The sequence below is a fragment of the Coptis chinensis genome, chromosome 4 (genome assembly GCF_015680905.1).
Source record: "Coptis chinensis isolate HL-2020 chromosome 4, ASM1568090v1, whole genome shotgun sequence".
NCBI lineage: Eukaryota > Viridiplantae > Streptophyta > Magnoliopsida > Ranunculales > Ranunculaceae > Coptis > Coptis chinensis.
This window is the reverse complement of record NC_141459.1, coordinates 94060832-94082741: the sequence shown is the minus strand read 5'-3', so window position 1 is coordinate 94082741 and position 21910 is coordinate 94060832. Positions and strand designations below refer to the sequence as shown.

The window sequence follows — 21910 nt, the reverse complement described above, 5'->3', positions numbered from 1 at the left end:
AGGCACACATGTTAATGGATGATCAGGACATGTAATTTTGTATGTGCAGCAATCTTTTTACGTAGGAGAATCTTTTGGACTTGAAACTTATTTATTTTGTAGCTACCTCGTAAGGTTCTCCCACTTTTTTTGACTCTGTTTTGTAAATGGATATAGATTGTAACATTTTATATTGTGGATGTGCATTTTAAATTGTTGAACTTATCCGGGATTGGGACTTTGAGTTTGTACATTTTTGTAATATAAATGAGTTTTAAAACTGGTGCAGAAAATATATAGGTCCGACCCTAAAACCTTTAAAGAGGGATTAAAGTAGGGTCAAGGCTTAAGATTTAGACTTCCGGCCCGACCCGACTCTATGCTGACTTTAAGACTGGGCTGGGCCAGCCTTAATATCCGAAGGGTTTTAAATGTTTAGGGCCGGGCCATTGCCCACCCCTATCTCACACCACTAGAGCCTCTACTTATTGTTTTTTGTGGGGGCTCTTATCCTTCTGTGGGTGTACATATAAAACATTCACCAGAACAAAAAATCTTGTTTGGAAATTATTTCAGGATAGTGCCATCCATAGTACAAAATATCAGGATATGGGTATTTATCGATATTCGTTTTCTGGATATGTATCGTGGATATATCCCCCTCTTTGGGGATATTTGACATTGTTTCACATGCAAATATCGTGGATATATCCAAAATATCGACAAATATCGTAGATATTGTGGATATTTCTTGATATATCATGATACATTATTTATATTTATTTGAAATATAATGGTAAATATTAAATAAAATTGTTATATATACAAAATATCACAAAATATTGCAAAATATCACAAATATCGCAAATATTATCGAAATATAATTGATATTTGCAGTCGTATATATCTCTAAACATATCGTGATATTTAAATATCTTTTTCTGAAATATGGATAGATATCTCCAAATATCGCGATATATCGGGATATTTTGTACTATGGCATCCGCTATCTTCTTCCAACTTACAAAGATCATACAGTTAAGTAGATAAGGTCTCGTTCTTCACTCAAAACTCTTCAAACTCCCACCATGCTTAAACTAAACCCACCAAAATCTTTCTCACTCTCCCACCACAACCAATCCAACTCCTCTCCATTCCTCAGTCCACACCCTCTCACTTTCCTACCCTTTATACGCACCTCAAAACACCACTTCACTATCAAACCAATCTCAGCTACAATAACACCTTCAACACCACCTCCTTCTTCACCCAACCAACAAGTCTACCAACCTTTCCACCCACCTCCATCTCCTCTCCCTTCACAATTCCGTTCTCTAGATACTGAACGTCGCCTCGAGATACTTACCAACCGTTTAGGCTCTTGGTATGAATATGCCCCACTCATTACTTCACTTATCCAACAAGGTTTCTCTCATTCTTCCCTTGAAGAAGCTACTGGTATCTCTGGGGTTGAACAGAATCGTCTTGTTGTCGCGACCCAAGTTAGAGAATCACTTATTCAATCTAAAGTTGAACCTGAAACACTTTCGTTTTTCGACAATGGTGGAGCTGAAATGCTTTACGAGATTCGCTTACTTAACGCTGTACAACGAGCTGCTGCTGCCCGTTACATGGTTAAGAACAATTTTGATGCGAGGAAAGCTCAAGAACTTGCCAAGGCAATGAAGGATTTTCCTAGGAGACGAGGTGATGCTGGTTGGGAGAGCTTTAGTTATCCATTTCCAGGTGATTGTCTTGCTTTTATGTATTTTAGGCAAAGTAGAGAGCATAAGAATCCTTCGGAAGGGAGGACAATGTCGTTAGAAAAGGCATTAGAGGTTGTAGAGACCGAGAAGGCCAATGCAAGGATTTCTAATGAGTTGAGAGCGAAAAGTCGTGGGGAGGATAAAGAGGCTATAGTTGGGGTGAAAGTTCCAGTAGTGAGAATGAAGTATGGGGAAGTAGCTGATGCAACTACAGTAGTGGTATTACCCGTTTGCGAAGATAGGGAAGGCGAAAAAGGGGTTATAGAAGCTCCTGTGGAGTGTAAAAGCGCAGGGGAGTTTGGGGTGGTTGTGGCAGAGAAAGGGTGGAATAGGTGGGTGGTGTTACCAAGTTGGGTACCAGTTGTGGGGTTAAAGAAAGGAGTTGTGGTATCATTTGGTGATGCCAGAGTTTTGCCTTGGAAAGTAAATAGATGGTACAAAGAGGAGTCTATATTGGTTGTTGCTGATAGAGAGAATCAAAAGGTTGGAGCTGATGAAGGGTTTTTTCTTGTGTCAACAACTAAAGAAGGGAAGAGGGAGTTTAAGGTGGAAAGAGGTTCAAGATTGAAGGAGTTGGGAGTGAATGAGTGTTTGGGTACTGTGGTTTTGGTAGTTAGGCCTCCTAAGGAAGACGTTGATGATCAGTTGGCTGATGAAGACTGGGAATGAGAGAGTGAAATTTAAGTGTACGGAGCACTTCCCTGCCTTGCATTCTTCTTAATGGAAGACCACCTGTTTGTGGAGTTGAAGTTAGAAAGCTCGAAGTAAATTGGAAAACAGAAGACTATTTTAAAGAAATGGAAGGAAGGACTCGGTGTTTCTATCCTTCCAAGTGAAAGCTTGCAATCCAAAATTTTGTTGTTTATTGTAATTTTTTCTTTCAGATATAAATTTATGCCTCAGATTGATGTAATAAGTGTTAAATAGGCTTTATTAGCAGCATTAAAATGTGAGACATATGGTTGCAAACTTGCAATTGCATCATGAATCTATCAAGTTTTTCCCAATTTTAATGTGTACTTTGTCGTTCTTAATTGAATTTCCAAACATCTGGGCTTATCAGTGTTTATGATTATGTAACTTCCGTACCTGAAGCAATAGTGGTATCCAGTGCAGAAGATTGAATGGAAGACAATGGTGTAGTGTGGTGTCCACTGTCCAGTGCAGAAGATTGAATGAAAAACAATGGCGTAGTGTCTATTGAATGGAAGACCATGGTGAAATGTATATGCTGTGTATCCCGCATGTAATCAGAAGAATTATTTTCAAAACTCTTTGAGCACGCAGCTTGGCCTCCTGATTCAGTACCAAAATTAATGCCAATACGAACACGGGTTTTGGCTTTAGAGCATTAAATTTTTTTTTTCGTAATAACCATTTGTCAGATTCGAGATCAACGAGGCTATCTAGATGAGTAACAACGTGCTGGGAGAAGGGCATCTCAGCAGTAGAAATAGTTATAACAAAACATGAAGCAGTATTAATAAAATGGCTCCCCATTCTAAACTTCAATTACTCCTGCATTCTGATTTACAGTCCGTCTTGCTCATAGATAAAAAGTTTAGAGCTCTTCAAGGACATCCATGATTTACAACTTATTTAGCATATCTCCCTGACAAAACAAAATAAGAAATAAATACAGATAACCTGATTCTAAGCTCCCTGGTCTTTTGCGACTTTAACTATCTATCTTTTATAATCAGCTTTCTGTAACTTCACCAGAATCTTCAATAACCACAGTTGATGAAGTTTCCCCAGCAGGAGATCCAACTTTCTCCATTTGCTCAACCACACTGTAACCATCTACAACCTTACCAAATACTACATGCTTTCCGTCAAGCCACGACGTCTTCTCTGTACATATAAAGAACTGTGAACCATTAGTATTGGCTCCCGCATTTGCCATGGACAAGATTCCAGGACCGGTGTGCTTGAGCTTGAAGTTCTCATCAGCAAACTTCTCTCCATATATAGATTCCCCACCTGTCCCATTACCCTTGGTGAAATCCCCACCTTGACACATGAAACTCGGGATAATACGGTGAAACTTAGATCCCTTATAGTGCATTGGCTTCCCAGATATCCCAATCCCTTTCTCCCCAGTGCAAAGAGCCCTAAAATTTTCAGCAGTTTTTGGAGTAACGTCTTTGAAAAGTTCCATAACAATTCGTCCAGCCTTCGTCTTTCCAATTGCTATATCAAAGAAGACCTTTGGATTTGCCATTTTTTTCCCGCTGTCCGAACAAAAGAAAAATCAAAATTAGCCCACACACAATGAATGAAATCTACAATACAATGAATGAAATAATTGAAATGTTAGTCTTTCTTTGAGGAATCCTCAAGTGGGAGAATAACAACAGACAAGAGGATATTTTAGAGAAGGACTAATTTAGATATCGCACATCTTTTGAGCTCAGCAGGTTTGGATTTTAATCACCTGAAAACCTTCGAATGCGCTTTTTTAATTTTTAATAATTTACAAGAAACTGAATCACTGTTACTGGAATGAAATTAGATAAGATATAAAAATGGTACAAGCTTGAATACCTTGAGTTTTTTAGAGGTGCTGAGAATGGATACTAGGGTTTAAGGAATGTTGGGGGTTATATAAAGATGTAGCTGAAGCTAGGGTTAGGGTTTAACGATGGGCTTTTTTAAGATCAAGCCCTGTCCAGAGGCCCACTGTAAGTCGGCCCGTGAGAGCGGAACACACCTTGTTGTGTGTGCCAAGTGCCAACTCTACAAAGAAAACAATTCCTTCCACAGACTATTATTATTCAGATGAGTTTCATTTAGAATTATTTTGGTTTTGTTACTTGGCATCTCTTTGCTAGAGCCTTGTTAAGGAACTCCACCAAACTTGGTGGTCTCTGGATTTGATGATCTACCATAAGCCTCTAAAGCTAGGAGAAAAAACGATTACAAGGGTTCTATTTCATTTGAACAAACAAAAGTACGAAGCTAAACAGTGGAAACCACATGTAATCCCATTGGTCTCAATAGGTTGTGGGGATACTTGTGCAGTTGTGTGAATTTTCTGGAATTTATATGCATAGGCAATTACGAATTTACGATAGTCATACTTTCGGAAGCTGGCCGCCATTCCATAGATATCAATGCAAGAAATAAATTAAAGATCCCAGGATTTCCACATAACAGTTTCTGTAGTTTCAAGGTGCTTTCATAAACACAATTTGTCACAGATTTGACTCCAAAGGGTCAAGAGTTCACTGAACTTTTCATTCTTTGAAAACTAAAAGCAGCAAGTAATGATTGATAAAATCGTCAAAACAACCACTTCACTGTCTTCTTGGTACATTTCTTTCTTCCTAAAATTGCCATCAGAACAGATATCAGTCTTTTCGCAGTTCAGCATACTCCCGTCGAATTCCAGCTGCATTAACGATGGTAATCTCTACCCTGTCTCCCTGTATACCATCCATAAAAGTTGTGAAGCACAGAATAAGCACCACAATATTAATAAAATAGAAAACTATAAACTGCCCGACAAAATGCTTTTCTCCTATAATGCATCTTTCTTATAGGTCTTACATATATACCATCCATAAATAATAAGATGCGCAGAGTAAGGACCATATATAATAATAATAACATGGGCCTAAAAACATAGAAAATTAAAAATTGACCGACTGCTTTTCTCCTATAATGCCTCTATCTTATAGGTCAGTAGAAACTAAATATCATTCTTTTCGAACTAAAAGTTTAGAGAACTGAGTTCCATAACATTTATTTCCCCATATGCGTTAATGCTAAACAGCAAATTCATGCACCAGAGGAAAATCAACAGTAAATCACATACGTGAAAATGAAACAAATACTCAAATCAGGATTCCCTTATAATCCTTATATGATAGGAGAAAACATCCATAAGCACCCCTAATGTAGATCTTAACTCAATGATGCTATTGCAGGATGTTGTGAAAACGGAAAATAATCAACACAATAAAATAAAATAACCATTCTTCAAGCAATCAAGCCCAACATATTTTCAAATATGTTTAAGAGAAAAAGGAGTGACTTGTTAATGGTGTTAGAGAAAAAGATGATAATACAGTCACTGAAAGGTAATGAGCTCTTTTCCATGAGTGGGCAAATCATAGAAATTGCACTCAATACCAAACAAAGAAAGAAAATATTGAAAGGAAGATATTCCATAGTCTGAATCACAACTAGCAACAATTTCTACTGCCTGTGCACAACTATATGCATTAGTTGATTGATCTAAAAGTTATACTGTATTGTTATAAACGCTTATTTCAAAATCTTACCAGTCTACCGAAATTTGAACAATTTACAAAAATATGTAAAACAAAACAAACGCACTTCGCTCAAAGTCCGTATCAAAGTTTCAGGTCTATTTCGAACTAAGCCATGCTTTCAACCAAAAAAATTCTCACAATCAAGTAACATTTCTACTTTAGCATGTCTCAGTTGCTGATCATGGTCTTATACATTCATTTCCATGCCAGTACTTATGATAGAAACATTATGAGATAAGGTAATTTTAGTTCCCAGTATAGATAAAACACAAAATAAAAAAAAAAAAACAAACAAACTGTAACAGGCCCCTGCCATTAAACCACAGATAACATTTTCTTGTGCTAGTCTCACAATTGTTTGTCTGTCCCACCTATGACTCTGCAATAAAAAATTATTTCTCCAATCTTTGATGCCTAAAATAGCTGACATGACAATCAATTTGGTTATGACTTAACTATAATAATATGATAAAAAAAATTACAACCAACCTCACTCAAGTGGAGTATTACATCTGTAGGCTCTGAATTTAGCTCTTTCTAGAATAAAAACAATTGGAAGCAAGCAACTTACAGTGTATATATCTCTTTCAGCGGCAGATGCGAAAACATCTTTTACCAAATCAACAGCTTCTGTCTCTGACAATGGAGTAACAGCGTCCTGCATGATTAAGTGAAATTAAGTTAGTTTGGCAAAAAAAGATATAGCAAAGATCCAAAGAGAGGTTCTAGAAGCAAATTTAGACAGACCCTGGGGAATTAAGAGAGGACTAGGAGACTTCAATTGGTTGTCCAAGACAGGCGTAATGAGTGTAGAACCAGATCCCTGAGAACTGTATCCAACCCTCTCGTAGGATCCAACCGCATCATATGTAAACACACAACCCTTTCCTGAAAATATCAAGGCACCAGCATAAACAACATAATAAAGAACAGCATAGATGTACTGAAATATGGCTTCGAGATGAAGCCTTGCCTTCAGTCAGAGCCTTACCTTCATTGTCAAGGCCACCCAGGACATTGAAAGCATAGTAAGGAAAGAAACGCTTATAGTAAAGGGTATTGGAGAGAAGTTGAGCCATTGCAGGGCAGCTCATCTGCTTGTTGTGTTGATGTTGATAGATCTGCACCACCAAGAAAATCACAAATCAAGTTTCAGCACAACTTGGCAAAACACGGTAAAAAAAAAAAAGGTTTTTCCAGGGTACCAGAATCACAAATTTCAATTTAAAGCTCTTACAGAATACAGGTGTTAATAAATTGCATAAAATCATTTTTTAGAAAATTTGTATTCTAAAAAGTTCTTCCATGGTACAAGAATCACACCAAAAAAAAAAAAAAAAAATAGTATAAAAGATTTTCATTTGGATAACTTCACCACATCTTATTCCTTAGATCATACCGACTCAGATTTCAGTATAATCATTTTGATAAATATGGTGTTTCCATGTAACATAGAAATTTCATGGTAAAAATCAGAGGTTATCAACTTTACTCAAGCTAAACGGAGGACAAATTGAATATGATCTTACAAGTAATCAGATCACTACAGATACACTGTTTAATACCTGTTCAAATATAGATAGAAATTGGGATATTAACTTATTTGATTTTATCAATATCTAATTACGCCCATGTTTCAAAATGTGATCTCAAACTGTTTTCACTAATACTGTTATAACTAGTATGACGCCTGGGCCTCCAGCCCACGATAAGGTGGATTTTGCCCCATACACCTTGGTCATAAATGTTCATTTTGCAGCAGCTTTTATTGACTTCCTATTTTGTCTACTCAAAGAGATAACAGGAATTATACTCTGTGCGGGGTACTTCAGAAATTATGAAAATGGAAGTGGAAGAATAAGCCTTACATGCTTTATAAGAGTAGAAAGAGTATACACAATGAAAGCTGAAGTTGAACGGTGATACTTGAGTCTAAGTTCAAGAACTCAAGCTGGGTTTAACTGCCAAGAGTTATTGTCCAGGCAGAAACCATTACTGAAATATGTCAACTAATTTTTTCTAATGAATTTTATGGTTAAAGAGACCCCTACGTATATTATAACCTTGGGAGGACTTTCACCAACAAATTAGTACTATCTTTGAACTTCCAAATCTCGTGTCCTTCACCAACAAGAAGAAGATTCATGGTATTAATAGACGTTAGAGTAATTATAGGCAATCTATAAGGGAGAATGAACTACTATCCATGTCTCAAAATATTAAAGATAGACATAATTGAGCTAACTGTAGGATTGGAAATTCTTTATTTATCTTTTCATCCGGGTTTTAGTTACATCGAACTCCTCTCAGCAAGAATTCTGATTCCTCTCGATCTACTACTTGAATTACCCTCAAGTTTCCTCCTACACTATTAACAACCCAAATTCCATCTCATGACTTTCTTCAAGGTGAAGAAAAAAATTTGTTCATTTAGGAATATAGGTCTGGGTAAAAATGTATAATGGTAATTCACAGATCCACTTCAATGCACTAGCTGTCTAGCTCCACTGGGATCCAGAAGGCTGTCCCTTCTCCAGATTCCCAACTTATCTGAACTCTGAAGTGGTATAGGGTATGGCATATAATGAACAAAACATTACAATTCTCGCTCCTTCCAAAGGTATAGCATTTATACATATGAAGCTCATCTCTAAAGTTCAAAAGAAAAAGGTTGATCACTTCTTTTTATAAACCTTAAGTACATGGATAGAAAGAATTTATGTTCTTTCAGATGTTACAAAACATAAGGAAAACAATGGATAAGAGTCCTCAGGAAGATATTTTAAGCGCATTGGGAAAGAAATTCTTCAACTTTTTTAAGATGGACCATCTGGCTTGAGGTGGACTATTCCCAAAACAAAAGAGGTAATTTCTATCACTTCAGGATTTATGTATGCCTTATGTGTACTTTCACTATTCTGATTCTAATAATATTATACCAAAAGCAATATAACATATAAAGAATACTGGTTGTTTAGTAAAAATTTAACAAATGGAATAGTAACAACCTTTTAATACTCATTTTTACAATTCAAACACATGCATCTCAACTGCAATCCAGAAGCCAGGAAAATAAATACAGACCTACTACAGCACATAATTTCAATAGATAACAACTCACCAAGTGCTTCGCAGACAAATGTTTCTGGAGAGCTTTTATATCAGCTTGAAATCCAGAGGAAGCCAGAATAGATTTATCAGCTCTGCAATATCATCCACCACAAACAACCACTGAATCCACAATTACTAACTATCAAACATGTCACCGGATTAAAAGATTTCATCAACCAAAATAATTTTGAGAACATATAGTTTACCATCTAAGTAACATGGCCACTTCATATTCTTAACAAGATCGGACATACAGACACTCACATTGGATACACGGACATGTTCTGCATAGTATTTCAAACTAGGGTTTCCTCTACACTCTAAGAAGCTAATAAAAATATATATTTAACATAGTTACCGCTCCATGATATCCCACTTTCATAGTTATTTATTCCTAAGGAGGGCGCTTTCTAAGTTCTTGAGCCCAAGAATTAGTTGTTAATGAATAGTACTAGCTTTTTGTTTTAATTAACTGTGTCCCTATGTCCCACTTCATATAGGTCGCCGTGCCGGACACTCAGTTTCAATTTTCAAAATAGATAACTTCTATTTTAATTTAATTGGTTGATCACGCCAAGCTGACTAGAAATCAAACAGCCCCTTAGTCCAATTACTAATTTTAGTACATCTAATAACCATTTGTTTTAATTTTTTGGCAATTAGTAGTGTTTTAACCTCAAGTCCTAAAATTTATTACAGATTTTCTACATTTAGTTATTTAAAAAGTCGGTAGGGTATTGGAAACCAATGAAATGCTTACAGCTGCTGAAGTTTAGAGTAATCACGAGTGAGAATACTATAACCAGTAGACAATCTCGTATCTGCTGCAATCACACAGTAATTTGATCCAGCAATTGCAACACACGTTCTGAAAAAACAAAAAGAAATAAAAAATTAGGTTACTGTTTTAGAATGAGATTTAAAGAGAGAGACAAAAAAAAATAACAACTGACCCGCCGTTGTTGTCGTAGGGAGACCAGTTAGCTTGTTGTTTTGAAGCCATTGATTGATCAGATCGATTTGAGACTTGTGTTGAAGTGGTGAAGAAGAAAATAAATAGTTTTCAGTGTTTCTTTTCTTTTGGGACAAGAAAATTTGAAGGAGTGATTTAGAGTTGGTCCCCTGTGTTTTGGGGCCCAACTATAACTATAAGCCCAAACTAACTAACTCTACCCCAAATTCCCCCTTAGCCCCCATCTAGGGGTGATAATTCGACACTCAGGTCCTCAACCCGCCCGACCTGGCTCGGCCCTCAAAAATACTTGCAAAAGTCTTCAAAAGCTAGCCCTCATGGATTTGAGGGGCGGGCTAGGGCTTAGGCTCTAAAACATGAGCCCGACCCTCATTAGGCCCTCACCAGCTCTCACTTAGCCCTCATAATTTTTGTTGTTGTTTTACATTGCATATATGTTTATTAATTTAATTATCTAGGTTATATTAACTTTTTTTCGCTACAATTAGTATTCAATAAGGAGTAGATTAGAACATAACATATACATTTTTTATAATTAAATGAAAGAGAGATATATACGTTATATAAAGACAAAGTTAATATGCAATTCTAACGTAGTAACATAGTTCAATATTAAAAGTGTAAGGCTCTCATCTCTTCCACCATCTCTATATCTAATTTTCTAAATATATAAAAATAAGTTTTATATCCTTAGTTGAAATTGATATACATATATAATCAAAAGTATAATAAAAAAAAAAAAACTACTAAAAAAAATTAAGTTAGTTAGTAGTGTATAATTTGATTGGGCCCAACCCGACCCTCATTTGGCCCTCAAAATTGAGGGCCGAGGGGCGGGGAAGGGGTTGCGTATTTATGTTCTGACCCTACTCGACCCGGCCCTCAACACACATTAGGGGCGGGCTGACCCGACCCTCAATCATGAGGACTTTTATGGTTTGAGGGTATGGCTAACCCGACCCGCCTTTTAACACCCCTACCCCATCCCCTTAGGCCCCAAAATAATTCCCTAGTTGAAATGGGTCTAAACTTTGACCTAAATCTTTTTAACTTGGTTCTGATTTCCCATAAAAAATCTCTTAAATCTGGTGGGTATTGAAGAAACCTTTATCAATGTTGTTCTTCATATTAGGAGAAATTATGATGTGATTTTTAAGAGAAATGGGGTTCTAGAAAGTCTGAATTTCACTAGAATTTAGATCAATTTGTAATGATTGGCCCACTGATTAACCTTAGCAACATCAATTTTAATATTTCTATGACAAATATCTTTAAGCATTTGGGAAACTATTTTGGAAACTTCATTGCCTTATATCCCATGAAGGTGGATGGGAATCCAACTCGAGACCTTGGTCCCGACCACCCAAGTCTTGACCAGTAGGCCACTGGACACCTTCACTGGAAAGTTTGAGTAATTGTAAATTGGAAGTCACATTCCTTCTTTGATCTCGTTTGATGATGTGTAGTCATCTGAAAACCTTGGAAGCTTAGCTTCTCCACCTATCGAAGGAAAACACCACTAAAGAATAGGAACAATTGGATATATAATCGGTATACCCAACCGGTTAGAAATTCCTAACCAAAACCCAACCCAAATATGTAATCTTACGTAATCGAATATGTGATTCAGTGTATATCTCGAGGTTAGTCTTAAGTAAGGTTGGGTCTCAGATAGAGGGCAAAGTTGTCACAATCAGAATGTTGATTGAGAGAGCTACACCACATCATTTGCTAACTAAACCGAGTTTCTAAATGCAAACTGAGTTGTTGTGGTTGGGGGTGGACTTATGTAGTAGAATAATAACCCAATGTGCTTGAAATGGTATAGGCCTTTCTTGAGGTCTACCCGTTTTAATCTTCATTCCAGTAATACAGTAGGGATTAGGGAGTGATTGATTTGATCAAGAAAAAAAAAAGGGAATACTTATAAATCAATTTTAACTGTAATTTGGCAACATCAATTTGACATATTTGGGGAGGATTTATCTCTTTCAAGTATTAATTCAAATCAAGGTGAGAATTTTAATGGTTTTTAATTTAATTTTTTCAAGAGCATTGGTCGAAACAAAAAGGTTTTCAATTTAATTTTATTCATCTCTTTATCTGTATGGCTAAGTTTGGTGCATTGGCCAAAACAGAAAGATTCCTGATGTATCTAACTATAACGATAAATCAATGTTTGTTGTATGAGTAAGTGTGCTTGTTGCATTGTTATCTAACTAAGTTTGGTGCATCGTTATCTAACTAGAACGAAGAAGTGTTTGTTGTAAGAGTAATTATCATTTTGTATACACAATGTTCTTTAGTTTATATATATAATTGTTTTAATAAGTGTTAGTTTTATTACTTGTTAAATCGTACCTTGATTAGTTCACCTTCAAAGTTTCTTTTTATAGTTATGGCAAGTCGTCATCAGCATACCCGTTGGTCTCCCACGAAGAATAAGATCCTAATTGAATTGTTGTTGGAGAAGACTCTAAATGTTAGTGGTAGAACGTCAAGGAATGGGTGGGAAACTGGGACCTTAATAGAGGTGGCTGCGATTTTGAATCGACGACTGAACTTGTCAATTGGGGTTGACCATGTACGTTATAGGATTAAAACTATGAAGATGGATTACTTAACTGTGAAGGAACTTCTCGATGCTACTGAGTTTGGTTTTGAATACAACCAAGAAACCAAATGTATTGTTGCTGATCGTCAAGCATGGGATGCGTATTTCAGAGTAATTTATTTGACTATCTTGTAACAAATGATTGATATGTTTTATAACCATAACGTGTTTGTAAGAAATTGTTTATTGTTATAGGCACATCCCAAAGCGAGGCACCTAAAAGGGAGGATGTTTCCTCATTTTCCTCAAGCTTGTGTCATTTTTGGCTATGACTATTCAGATCATACTATCAATGTTGGTGAAAACTTTGGCCCAGTTCTTGGTGAGACTTCACAAGCTGAGAGTGTACTTGGTGAAAGCTTCGGTGATACGGAAGTTGAGAGTGGTGAAAGCTTTGGTGGACATAGTGAAAGTTCTAGTGTCGTTGATGATACTACCCCCTCCCCCCCTTTAGTTGAGTATTTATTTCCTTCAGTGGAGTATTCATGGCAGTAGACTTCGTAGTTGTTAAAGTTACTTGTTATTTTGTGAATTTCATATGTGTTTTAGATATTTTATAATGAGATGCAATTCGTTAGTGGTGGTTGGTGGGGTTGTTGGGATGTGTGTGGTGCATCGTGTAGGTGTGTGTCGTGTTGGTGAAATGTAGGTTGTACTGTGTTGCTGATGTGTGATGTTGTTGTGTGTGTTATTGGTGTGTGCTGCTAGTGTGTGGACTGCTGTTGTGTCACTATGAGGGTTGACGTGTGCTTATGTGTGTGCTACGGTGTGTTGCTGTGTGTGAAGTATGTGCTACTAGCGTGTGGGCTGCTACTGTGTAACTGTGAGGGTTGACGTGTGCTTATGTGCGTGTTGTGGTGCGTTGCTGCTGTGTGAAGTGTAGGTGAGTGTGTACTACTGCTGTGTGCTACTAGTGTGTGAAGTGTGTAATGAAGTACATGTAATGAAGTTCATAAACTACATATATTTAAGTACATGTAATGAAGTGTGTGGGCTGCTGCTAGTGTGCCGAGTATGGATTCAAGTACATGTAATGAAGTTCTTTAACTCTCACTTATGCTTTGAAGGTTAATATGAGATTACACTCTTTTAATGTTCTTCCTAATCTTTTAGACCAATGGAGGTAATTAATGTTATTCCTAATGCTCTACTCAGTTTTTGTTCACACTTAATCCTGTTATTCCACAGGCTTGAGATATGATATGTTTGTAAATATTCTTTGGAATTGATGGAATGCCTAGTATTTTAAATTTTATGTAGTACTACATGATTCTTGCGAATTTGTTTATGTCTTTGCAGTGCCAAGGAGAGGAGTCCTTGGAGGGTGTATTGATAACGTCTGTGTAAACTTGTATTATTATTCAAGTTCGATATTGTTTGAAACACAAAATGCCAGCTATGAGACATAATATACTGGGTTATTTGGGAAGAATTCGCAGTCGTAAAGTCAAGTAATTATGTTGGGGTTTTGCAGTCGCGTCTGCAAATGACGCTCAATGAGTCAATGCGCTCGCCATGGTTCCACCATTTCGGGAAACCCATGTCAAACATAATACACCTTCATTAGATTTCTCATCACATGTGATTAAGTTGAAGCAATCCAAGAGAAATTTTCAACTGCTATAATTTATTTTAGTAAGAGTTATAACAAGTAAAGTCATATAGAAAGTATCCTTCAAGGCTTCAACACAGTTCAATTCCAATATATGTTCCTTGCGAAATAAAGGGATGATTGTTTATACAACACTGAGTCAGGACAAGTTAAGATATGCTTATTTGATATTTAGTTATGTCTATGAAGATATTTAAACAATGCGGGCAAACAACATAGACATGATCAAGAGCACCAATTATTTCTAATTTTGTGTACACTAAATCTAAAAAAAAAAACTAGACATTCAATTCTCAAATGAACAATGACAAAGGATAAACTTTTATTTTTTTTGCATTTGAACAACTATTGCTCCTATTGCATCCCTCTTATGTGTACATGTAAAAGTCATTAGTTTGTTTACGAAGGTTATGATGTTAACCTTATTAACAAAGTCTACATTTTGCTAGAAACAAAACATAGCTAGAAACAGGAACAGAAGAGATGTTTGTATGAAAAATGTAGTTAATAATCTCGTCCATTTCAGCCACTGTATAACAAAATCTTGCACAAAAAGCGATACTCAAATCTTTTTCCACAAAGTAGATGCTCTTTTGATGATTGGAACGCAACATGGCTAAATTCTTGCTTAATATAGCCTGATCAGCGCGCATTTGCTATTAATGCCTTTCTTATGCACTCTTCCTCAACTTGATCAACACACTGCAGCAAATTTTCAATAGTACCAAATTTTGTGATTAACTTCAGAGCATGTACATCTCCTATACCCTCAACTCCCTGGAATATTATCAGCTTTGTCGCCAGTAAGCGCAATCATATGGACAAACTGAGTAGGTTCCAAGGTTCCATATCTTCCAGCAAAGTCCTCCAATCCAAATGAAACCATATCAAATCCACGTGAAGCAATTCTCACAAGATGTAACGAAGGAGACAAAATTTGAAAGAAATCTTTGTCAGGAGAAACAACTCGGACCTTAAATCCGTCAGCAGCACTACTTGCTTCTGAAAGCTTCTTAAATCTGAATGCTTCAATTCATACTGAGCTAAATCAATCACCTTGTCTTGAAGTATTACCCCCTCAACTTTAGACCATATCCCTGTTGTGCACTGAGAAGTCGCACAGAGAACTTACCTACAAAACTGATGCAAACCATTCGAATACGACACAAATAACAAGACTAGTCTAGCATCACACACACACACACACACACAAACGCACACGCACACGCACACGCACATGCACACGCACCACACACACACACACACACACACACACACACACACACACACACACACACACACACACACACACACACACACGCACATACACACTAGCAGCACACACACACCACCTGAACACACACACACACACCACCTGAACACACACTAAGCACTCACCTACACTCACACAACCTGCACACACACAGAGACCACCACAGACACTCACACAGCCTGCACACACACACACAAAAGACACGAGTGAAAATAACCAACGTTAATCTATACCAAGTTCTACTATATAAAAGACATGCATTCATACATATAGTGAATTCTAATTCAAAATATCATTCTAATATCCAAAAGACACAAGTTCAAGTCCTACATTCTACTACTTGATCTAGTTCCCTTACTGCTGAAACTTTCTCATAAGCCATGCATACTGAAACTGAGGATTACTAATCCCCAAAAAGACCTTCAGCAACTTCAGCTCATTCTCCCCCTCAACAAATCAAAGGCCCTCAACATGATATCAGGTTCCATGTTAGGAAGTGCTTCTAAAGCATCAAGTAACAAGGTGGTAGGCTCAACAGGATTGAAGGCACTAGTTAGTTGACGCACTGCCTCCGTCAACTCCTTGAAATCTGGGGGTGGAGGCATGGCCTCAAGACCAAGACGAGACCTCTTGCACTTCACTAAAGGAGGGGTAGTAATGCGACGACTCCCAACTTGTGAGGTACAACCAGCTACAAAGCTTTCACCACCTTGTGAACTATCAACATCATTTGCATTAGGATGTGGACTTGGAGGCTGACTTGACTCTTCTTCTATATTATCTGACCGCTTCATCTCCAACTTCTTCATCTAGAATCACTACTTCCTCATTGTAAAGTCCAAAGATTGCCCCCCTTCCCCAGTTGCCATATCACTCCCAAATATGACACAAGCTTCCTCAAAATGAGGAAACATCTTCTTTCGTAGGGGCCTTGCTGTAGGATGGGCATATAACAATAAGCAATTGCTTACAAGATATAATAATAATACGTAGTAATTTAGAGTTACAAGATAGTAAAATATATTACCTTGCAATACTCTTCCCATGCCACAGGATCAGCATCTATACCTTTGGTTTGTTGGTTGTACGAAAAACCAAAACCACTAGCCTCGACAACCGCCTTGGCAGTGAGGTAATCTTTCTTCATTGTTTTCAGCCAAGAACATACATTCTCACTCTCGATTGACATATTCAATCGTTGATTCACAGCCTCAGCAACCTCTTTTAAAGTCTTGGGCTTCTACCCATTGTCCGACTTCTTACCTAAACCATTTAGAGTCTTTTCTAACAATACCTCAATTAAGATCTCATCCATCAAGGGATACCAGTGGACTTGCTTCTGCCTCGCAACAGGTGGTTTGGTCACCTTACACTCAGTCACCACACGTTTACCCTTGAATGAGTTATGACCTTGCCTATCCATAACTGTTGGAATTATCATTAAAATACAAACAAATAAATTAAAAAAAAAAGTAATATCATATTCATTAATAACTAACAACCTCTAATAAATATTCATTAAACAAAATCATAGATAACCATTCAATTTTATCTAGTACAAACCATAATTAATAAAAGCACCAATTCACTAATAAAAATTCACATTAAAAAGACAACGTGAACCATTATAAAATATAATTAAAACACTATCACATATTTAATGTGGTCCCATGGTGTCTTACCACATCATTAAAGCCAGAGCATCTCTCCAATTTGTCCAACCGTGGGCAGGTACCATATCAATTTGAACTCGTTGGTCTTCATTACCATTAGTGTCATCTTCATTAATGCCCGCATCCCCATTTTCCTCATCCGAGCTTGATTCTTCATCGATTAACGTACTATATGGGTTTTCCTCCCTCAAGAAGTTATGGATAGCACAACATGCAAGGATTACTTTCATGTGTACACTCGTATCATAATTAGGAGCATGCCTAAGACATGCAAAGCGTTTCTTCAACAATCCGATTGTTCTCTCAACAACCATACGCAATGACGAATGCCTAAAATTATACAACTCTTTGTAATCTTGAGCATCCTCTGTGCCTATTTCACGGAGATGATATCATGTGCCACGAAAGGGTGTGAGGAATCCCGGGACTAATGCGAAACCAGTATCCACATGATAGTACTTCAATCCTAGGACGGTGTCATGTTAAGTTTAGTATATGACATTTTCAGGTGCTAAGATAGATTATAATTATAAACCTTGACATACCAGTGGGTAGAGTAAGTTTGTGCCTGTCGTGAGATTTTTAACACTTGTCATACCTCGAATTTCGGCAATTGAAAAACATTATTTGTCCCGACTCTTTCGATCTCAGGGTGTGGCCTCTCCACTTCCAAAACCCATAAACGGTTTAAAATATGCGGATAATTAAAACCAATAAAAATTTCAACTTAAACAAAAGTCTTCTTCATGACAAAAATTCCCAATTAAGATTAGGTTACAAATCTCTTTTCAATAACTCTTTAATTAAAATATACAAATGAGAATACAAAAACATTGGCTAGATCGAAAAGCTATATCACCTCATGGAAAAACAAAGCGTATCCGATGATGTAATGCAAACCCATTGCAAGTGACCCGGAATTCATCATTTAACTAAACTGTCAAGACTTATCAACCGTGGTTCATTGAATGAACACAGTTGATAAGTCTTGGACAGTTTTAGCGATGAAGAAGATTGGTCTTCGCTTGGGCTCATAAGCAAGATTGCATCTCGGGGTTGTCAGGTTTTGTTTTCCTTGAGGTGATATAGATTTTCGCTAAGATAATATTATTGCATTTTCATTTGTAAATTGTTTTATAATGAAGAGGACTTTGTTTAAGTTAAAATTTTTATTGGTTTTAATTATCCCGCATATTTTAAACCGTTTATGGGCTTTTGGAAGTGGAGAAACGTCGGCCACACCCTGAGATCGTAAGAGTCGGGAACAAATATTTTTTTCCCAATCCGAATGAATTCAAACGATTTAATATCGAGCATTTGGTTAGCTTAGACTAGGGTGAGTCTAGGTGATTCTTGGATCGTGGTTTATGGGTAGTGTTTAAGAAGTAATATTTTCAAAACTATTTCCGCTAGTTGATTTATTTTTACAAATAAAATGAAAGAGATATAGAAACAAAGAGAGTCAATATTTTTTTCTGATTTGTTTGTACGTGTAATGTGTATATTTATATTAGTTACTCTTGTGGAGTGCATATGAAATGCTTTTATTTTTCCTTATCATATGAGGAGTGGTTATATGTGTAATATGTTAATTATTAATGGATTTGATCAAGATGATGTGTGCTGTTACAATGTTGTTTTATTGTTTGTGTTCATTTTCACATGGATTATGGATTAAGTGCGATAACATGTCTGTGAACGTTGTATTTGAGTGTTATGTTATTATTCAATAAATAATGAGATATTTTGATCTATATTGAATGAGTTGTATTATCTGATGGTTTTGTGACGTACTGAGTAAGGAACTAATTGCCTCAGTGTTGGAGGAACTATCTCGCCTCACTCGTACACTTTAATGGATGAATAGTATTTTAAAGTATAAGAGATTAATCTGTTAGAGGTGATTAGTTAGAAATAGATTGAATATAATAATAAAATATCGTGTTATTCTTTTTTGAGATGTGTATACCTGTGTATACACGTGTATTCTTTTGAGGCGTGTATACTTGCGATATACGTGTATTCTTTTGAGATGTGTATACGGTATACGTGTGTTCTTTTTGAGAAGTGTATACTTGCGTATACACGTGTATTCTTTTTGAGAGGTGTATACTTGCGTATACACATTTTTATATTATTGTATATAGGTGAACTATTACCGTGCGTATATGATTGATTAATATCGTTAAATTAGTTCCACATGATTTTTGCATATTCGAGTATTTATTCTGAATTGTTTTGCTTCAGTCTATATGATTTCGATAGAGGAATATGAAAAAAAAAATTATTTTTTTGAATACGTGCTATATTTGATCCAGTTGCAAGCATAAATTAGGATTCAAGGGTGGTTTTAAAATTTAATTTTTCTGAGAGCATGACTAAAGTAAATATAAAGTTTTATTGTAGTATCAATGACATGAGTGATTTTTGTTTTAAGTGTATTAGGACACTAATTTTCTTTTATGCATGATATGAAAGACTCCATAATGTTTTATGCATGGATGAACTTATCCTGTATTATTGATTAGTTACGTAGGATATTATTTTTTCGTAGAGTTTGCTACGTGTCAAGAAATTGCATGCTTATGAGTAATGATATATTTATCTTGTATTTAAGGGACAGATAATAATTTGTTTTAATATAGGCAGATTAAAACCAATAATAGGTTTTGTAATGGCATGAGGATATATATTGAATTATTATTTAAAATAATTAATATCAATGTTATCTTGCTTAAGTTTAATCAATGTGCATTCTTGTATAGGTTCTAAGTTAAGAACCAACGTTTTTGTTCAGATAGCTTTACTTCGAATCTCTGACGCGAGATTCTTTTGAGATGTATATAGGCTATAACGTACATTTTTTTAAATCGTGTTTTTTATCTATTTAATTAATTAATTTAATTATTTATTTTCAAAATTAATCCGGATTGGACTCGGGACATGTGGGCCTGATTTTTTGGGCCGAGTTTTGTTAGGCTTGGGTTTGACCAAGTATATAAACACTTTTTTCTAGAAAATAGGGTTCCTGGAGAATAGAATAATTAAAAATGGAGGCAGAGAGAGAAGCTGGTTTGCTGGAGCGTTGGAGCGCGACGAATCGGGCTAGGAGGATTCGTCGAGCTGTTCATACAAGTGAGTAGCTATATTTTGCTATATCACCGGATTTATCGTTTTCGATTATCGGTATACTGTCTAAGGTTTCTGTTTTTGTACTGTTCATTATATTGTTTTTATTCGACGTCGTGTTTCGTCGAGTTGTTAAAACTCTAGTTAAACTGTTAAACTGTCGAACTTTGTTAAAATTGGGGTAAACTGTCGAAGCTTCGACAGAGCTTCAATGGCGTCACATGGGCTGTTTTTCTATTGAACTCGTTGTGGGTTATAGTGTTGGGTTTTGTTGGGGATGAAAACCCAACTGTTTAGGAGTGGTGGTCGATGCTGCCAAAGCTTGGTTTGAGGTGTTAATGGCGGTGGACGAACCGGTGGTTGGGCTGTTTTTGGTTTGATTGGTTGTTGTGTTTTGTGGTGATGTGTTGTGAGGTTGGTTAGTGGTGTTTGAGTGTGTGTGAGGGCTGAAAATGGTGTCGATTAGAGCTTGGTGGAAACCATTAATGGTGGCCGAAATTCTTAGATCTAGTTTGAAGAAGAGGGTTAAATCACTGATATTAGAGTAATTGTATTTATTAAAGTTATAGGGTTTTTGATTTGGTGTAAAACCGATTTGATGGAAGAGGAGAATGGTGGCCGGCGATTTGGTGGTTCTTTGGAGTCGAGGAAGATGACGGTGAGGGGATCCAAAGTCTTCCACTCTCACATAGCCTAACTCTAATTAATGGGCTTGGGCCTCGACCAATTTGGATTTGTTCCTCCGGGCGAAATATTTAAGTTGTTGGGCCATATTCATTTCTATTTTTAGATAGGCGAAATTTCATTAGCTAGGCGAATTTTTGATGGTAGTTGGGCGAAATTTCAGTTTAATTTTAGGACCACATTAGTTCTTGGGGCGGTTCCCTTTGTTTCTTTGGGCGGACCAAATTAAAGTGTTGGGCGGTTCAAATTAATTTGTGGACCGGTTTATATTAAAGTTTTGGGCGAATCCACTTAACCGGGCGGGTTCGGTTATAAGTTTTGGGCCGTTTTATATTATTGAGGCGGCGGTCCTTGGGATTTAATATAGATCCCAATTGGGTCAGGTAGAATAAATAAGTTGGTTTTAGACTTTCGGGTTTTAAGGTTTGGGCTTGGCCAGTTGGGTCCGAACCATGACCTTAGCCATGAGCCCATGAACCATGCACTTTTGACTTTAGCCATGAACCATGGCTACGACTCTGAACCTGTCGAACACGGAAACGACAGTTTGACTTTGACAATGATGAATTGACTTTGACCAGGACAGTTTGACTTTGACCATGACATGTTGACTTTGACTTTGACCATGATGTGTTGACTTTGGCTTTGACCATGATGTGTTGACTTTGACCATGATGGGTTGACTTTGATTTTGACCATGATGTGTTGACTTTGACCATGATGTGTTGACTTTGACTTTGACCATGATGTGTTGACTTTGGCTTTGACCGTCGACCGTTGACTTTGACAATTGACCGTTTGACTTTGACCGTTGAC

General features: G+C 36.7%; 4 protein-coding genes across 6 annotated transcripts; 2 read left to right on the top strand and 2 right to left on the bottom strand.

The window, feature by feature from the left end:
* The first annotated feature begins 981 nt into the window (after nucleotides 1-981).
* On the top strand, nucleotides 982-2752 carry LOC147505789 (rubisco accumulation factor 1.1, chloroplastic-like). Its single transcript, XM_086558225.1, has one exon. The coding sequence runs from the start codon at nucleotides 1068-1070 to the stop codon at nucleotides 2412-2414; it is 1347 nt and encodes a 448-aa protein (XP_086414351.1). The 5' UTR covers nucleotides 982-1067; the 3' UTR covers nucleotides 2415-2752.
* Nucleotides 2753-3225: 473 nt separating this feature from the next.
* LOC147505788 (peptidyl-prolyl cis-trans isomerase CYP19-3-like) lies at nucleotides 3226-4503 on the bottom strand. Of its 2 annotated transcripts, none has more exons than XM_086558227.1 (2): nucleotides 4293-4503; nucleotides 3226-3979 (listed from the first exon to the last, which is right to left on the bottom strand). In XM_086558227.1, the coding sequence occupies exon 2, from the start codon at nucleotides 3967-3969 to the stop codon at nucleotides 3445-3447; it is 525 nt and encodes a 174-aa protein (XP_086414353.1). In that variant the 5' UTR covers nucleotides 3970-3979; nucleotides 4293-4503; the 3' UTR covers nucleotides 3226-3444. The 2 variants fall into 2 exon arrangements, with proteins under 2 accessions (XP_086414353.1, XP_086414354.1); XM_086558228.1 differs by lacking the exon at nucleotides 4293-4503 and adding an exon at nucleotides 4183-4235.
* A 325-nt stretch (nucleotides 4504-4828) lies between these two features.
* On the bottom strand, nucleotides 4829-10364 carry LOC147505787 (proteasome subunit beta type-1-like). Of its 2 annotated transcripts, XM_086558226.1 has the most exons (7): nucleotides 10090-10364; nucleotides 9897-10004; nucleotides 9147-9228; nucleotides 7017-7146; nucleotides 6773-6913; nucleotides 6597-6683; nucleotides 4829-5173 (listed from the first exon to the last, which is right to left on the bottom strand). In XM_086558226.1, exons 1-6 carry the CDS (start codon nucleotides 10137-10139, stop codon nucleotides 6646-6648), a joined length of 549 nt encoding a protein of 182 aa, XP_086414352.1. In that variant the 5' UTR covers nucleotides 10140-10364; the 3' UTR covers nucleotides 4829-5173; nucleotides 6597-6645. The 2 variants fall into 2 exon arrangements, 1 of the variants encoding a protein (XP_086414352.1); XR_015193472.1 differs by having other exon boundaries at nucleotides 5032-5173; nucleotides 6597-6913; nucleotides 10090-10257.
* Nucleotides 10365-11314: 950 nt separating this feature from the next.
* On the top strand, nucleotides 11315-13218 carry LOC147505786 (L10-interacting MYB domain-containing protein-like). The gene is made up of 2 exons (XM_086605629.1): nucleotides 11315-12834; nucleotides 12919-13218. The coding sequence occupies exons 1-2, from the start codon at nucleotides 12508-12510 to the stop codon at nucleotides 13216-13218; spliced, it is 627 nt and encodes a 208-aa protein (XP_086461755.1). The 5' UTR covers nucleotides 11315-12507.
* The last annotated feature ends 8692 nt before the right edge of the window (nucleotides 13219-21910 follow it).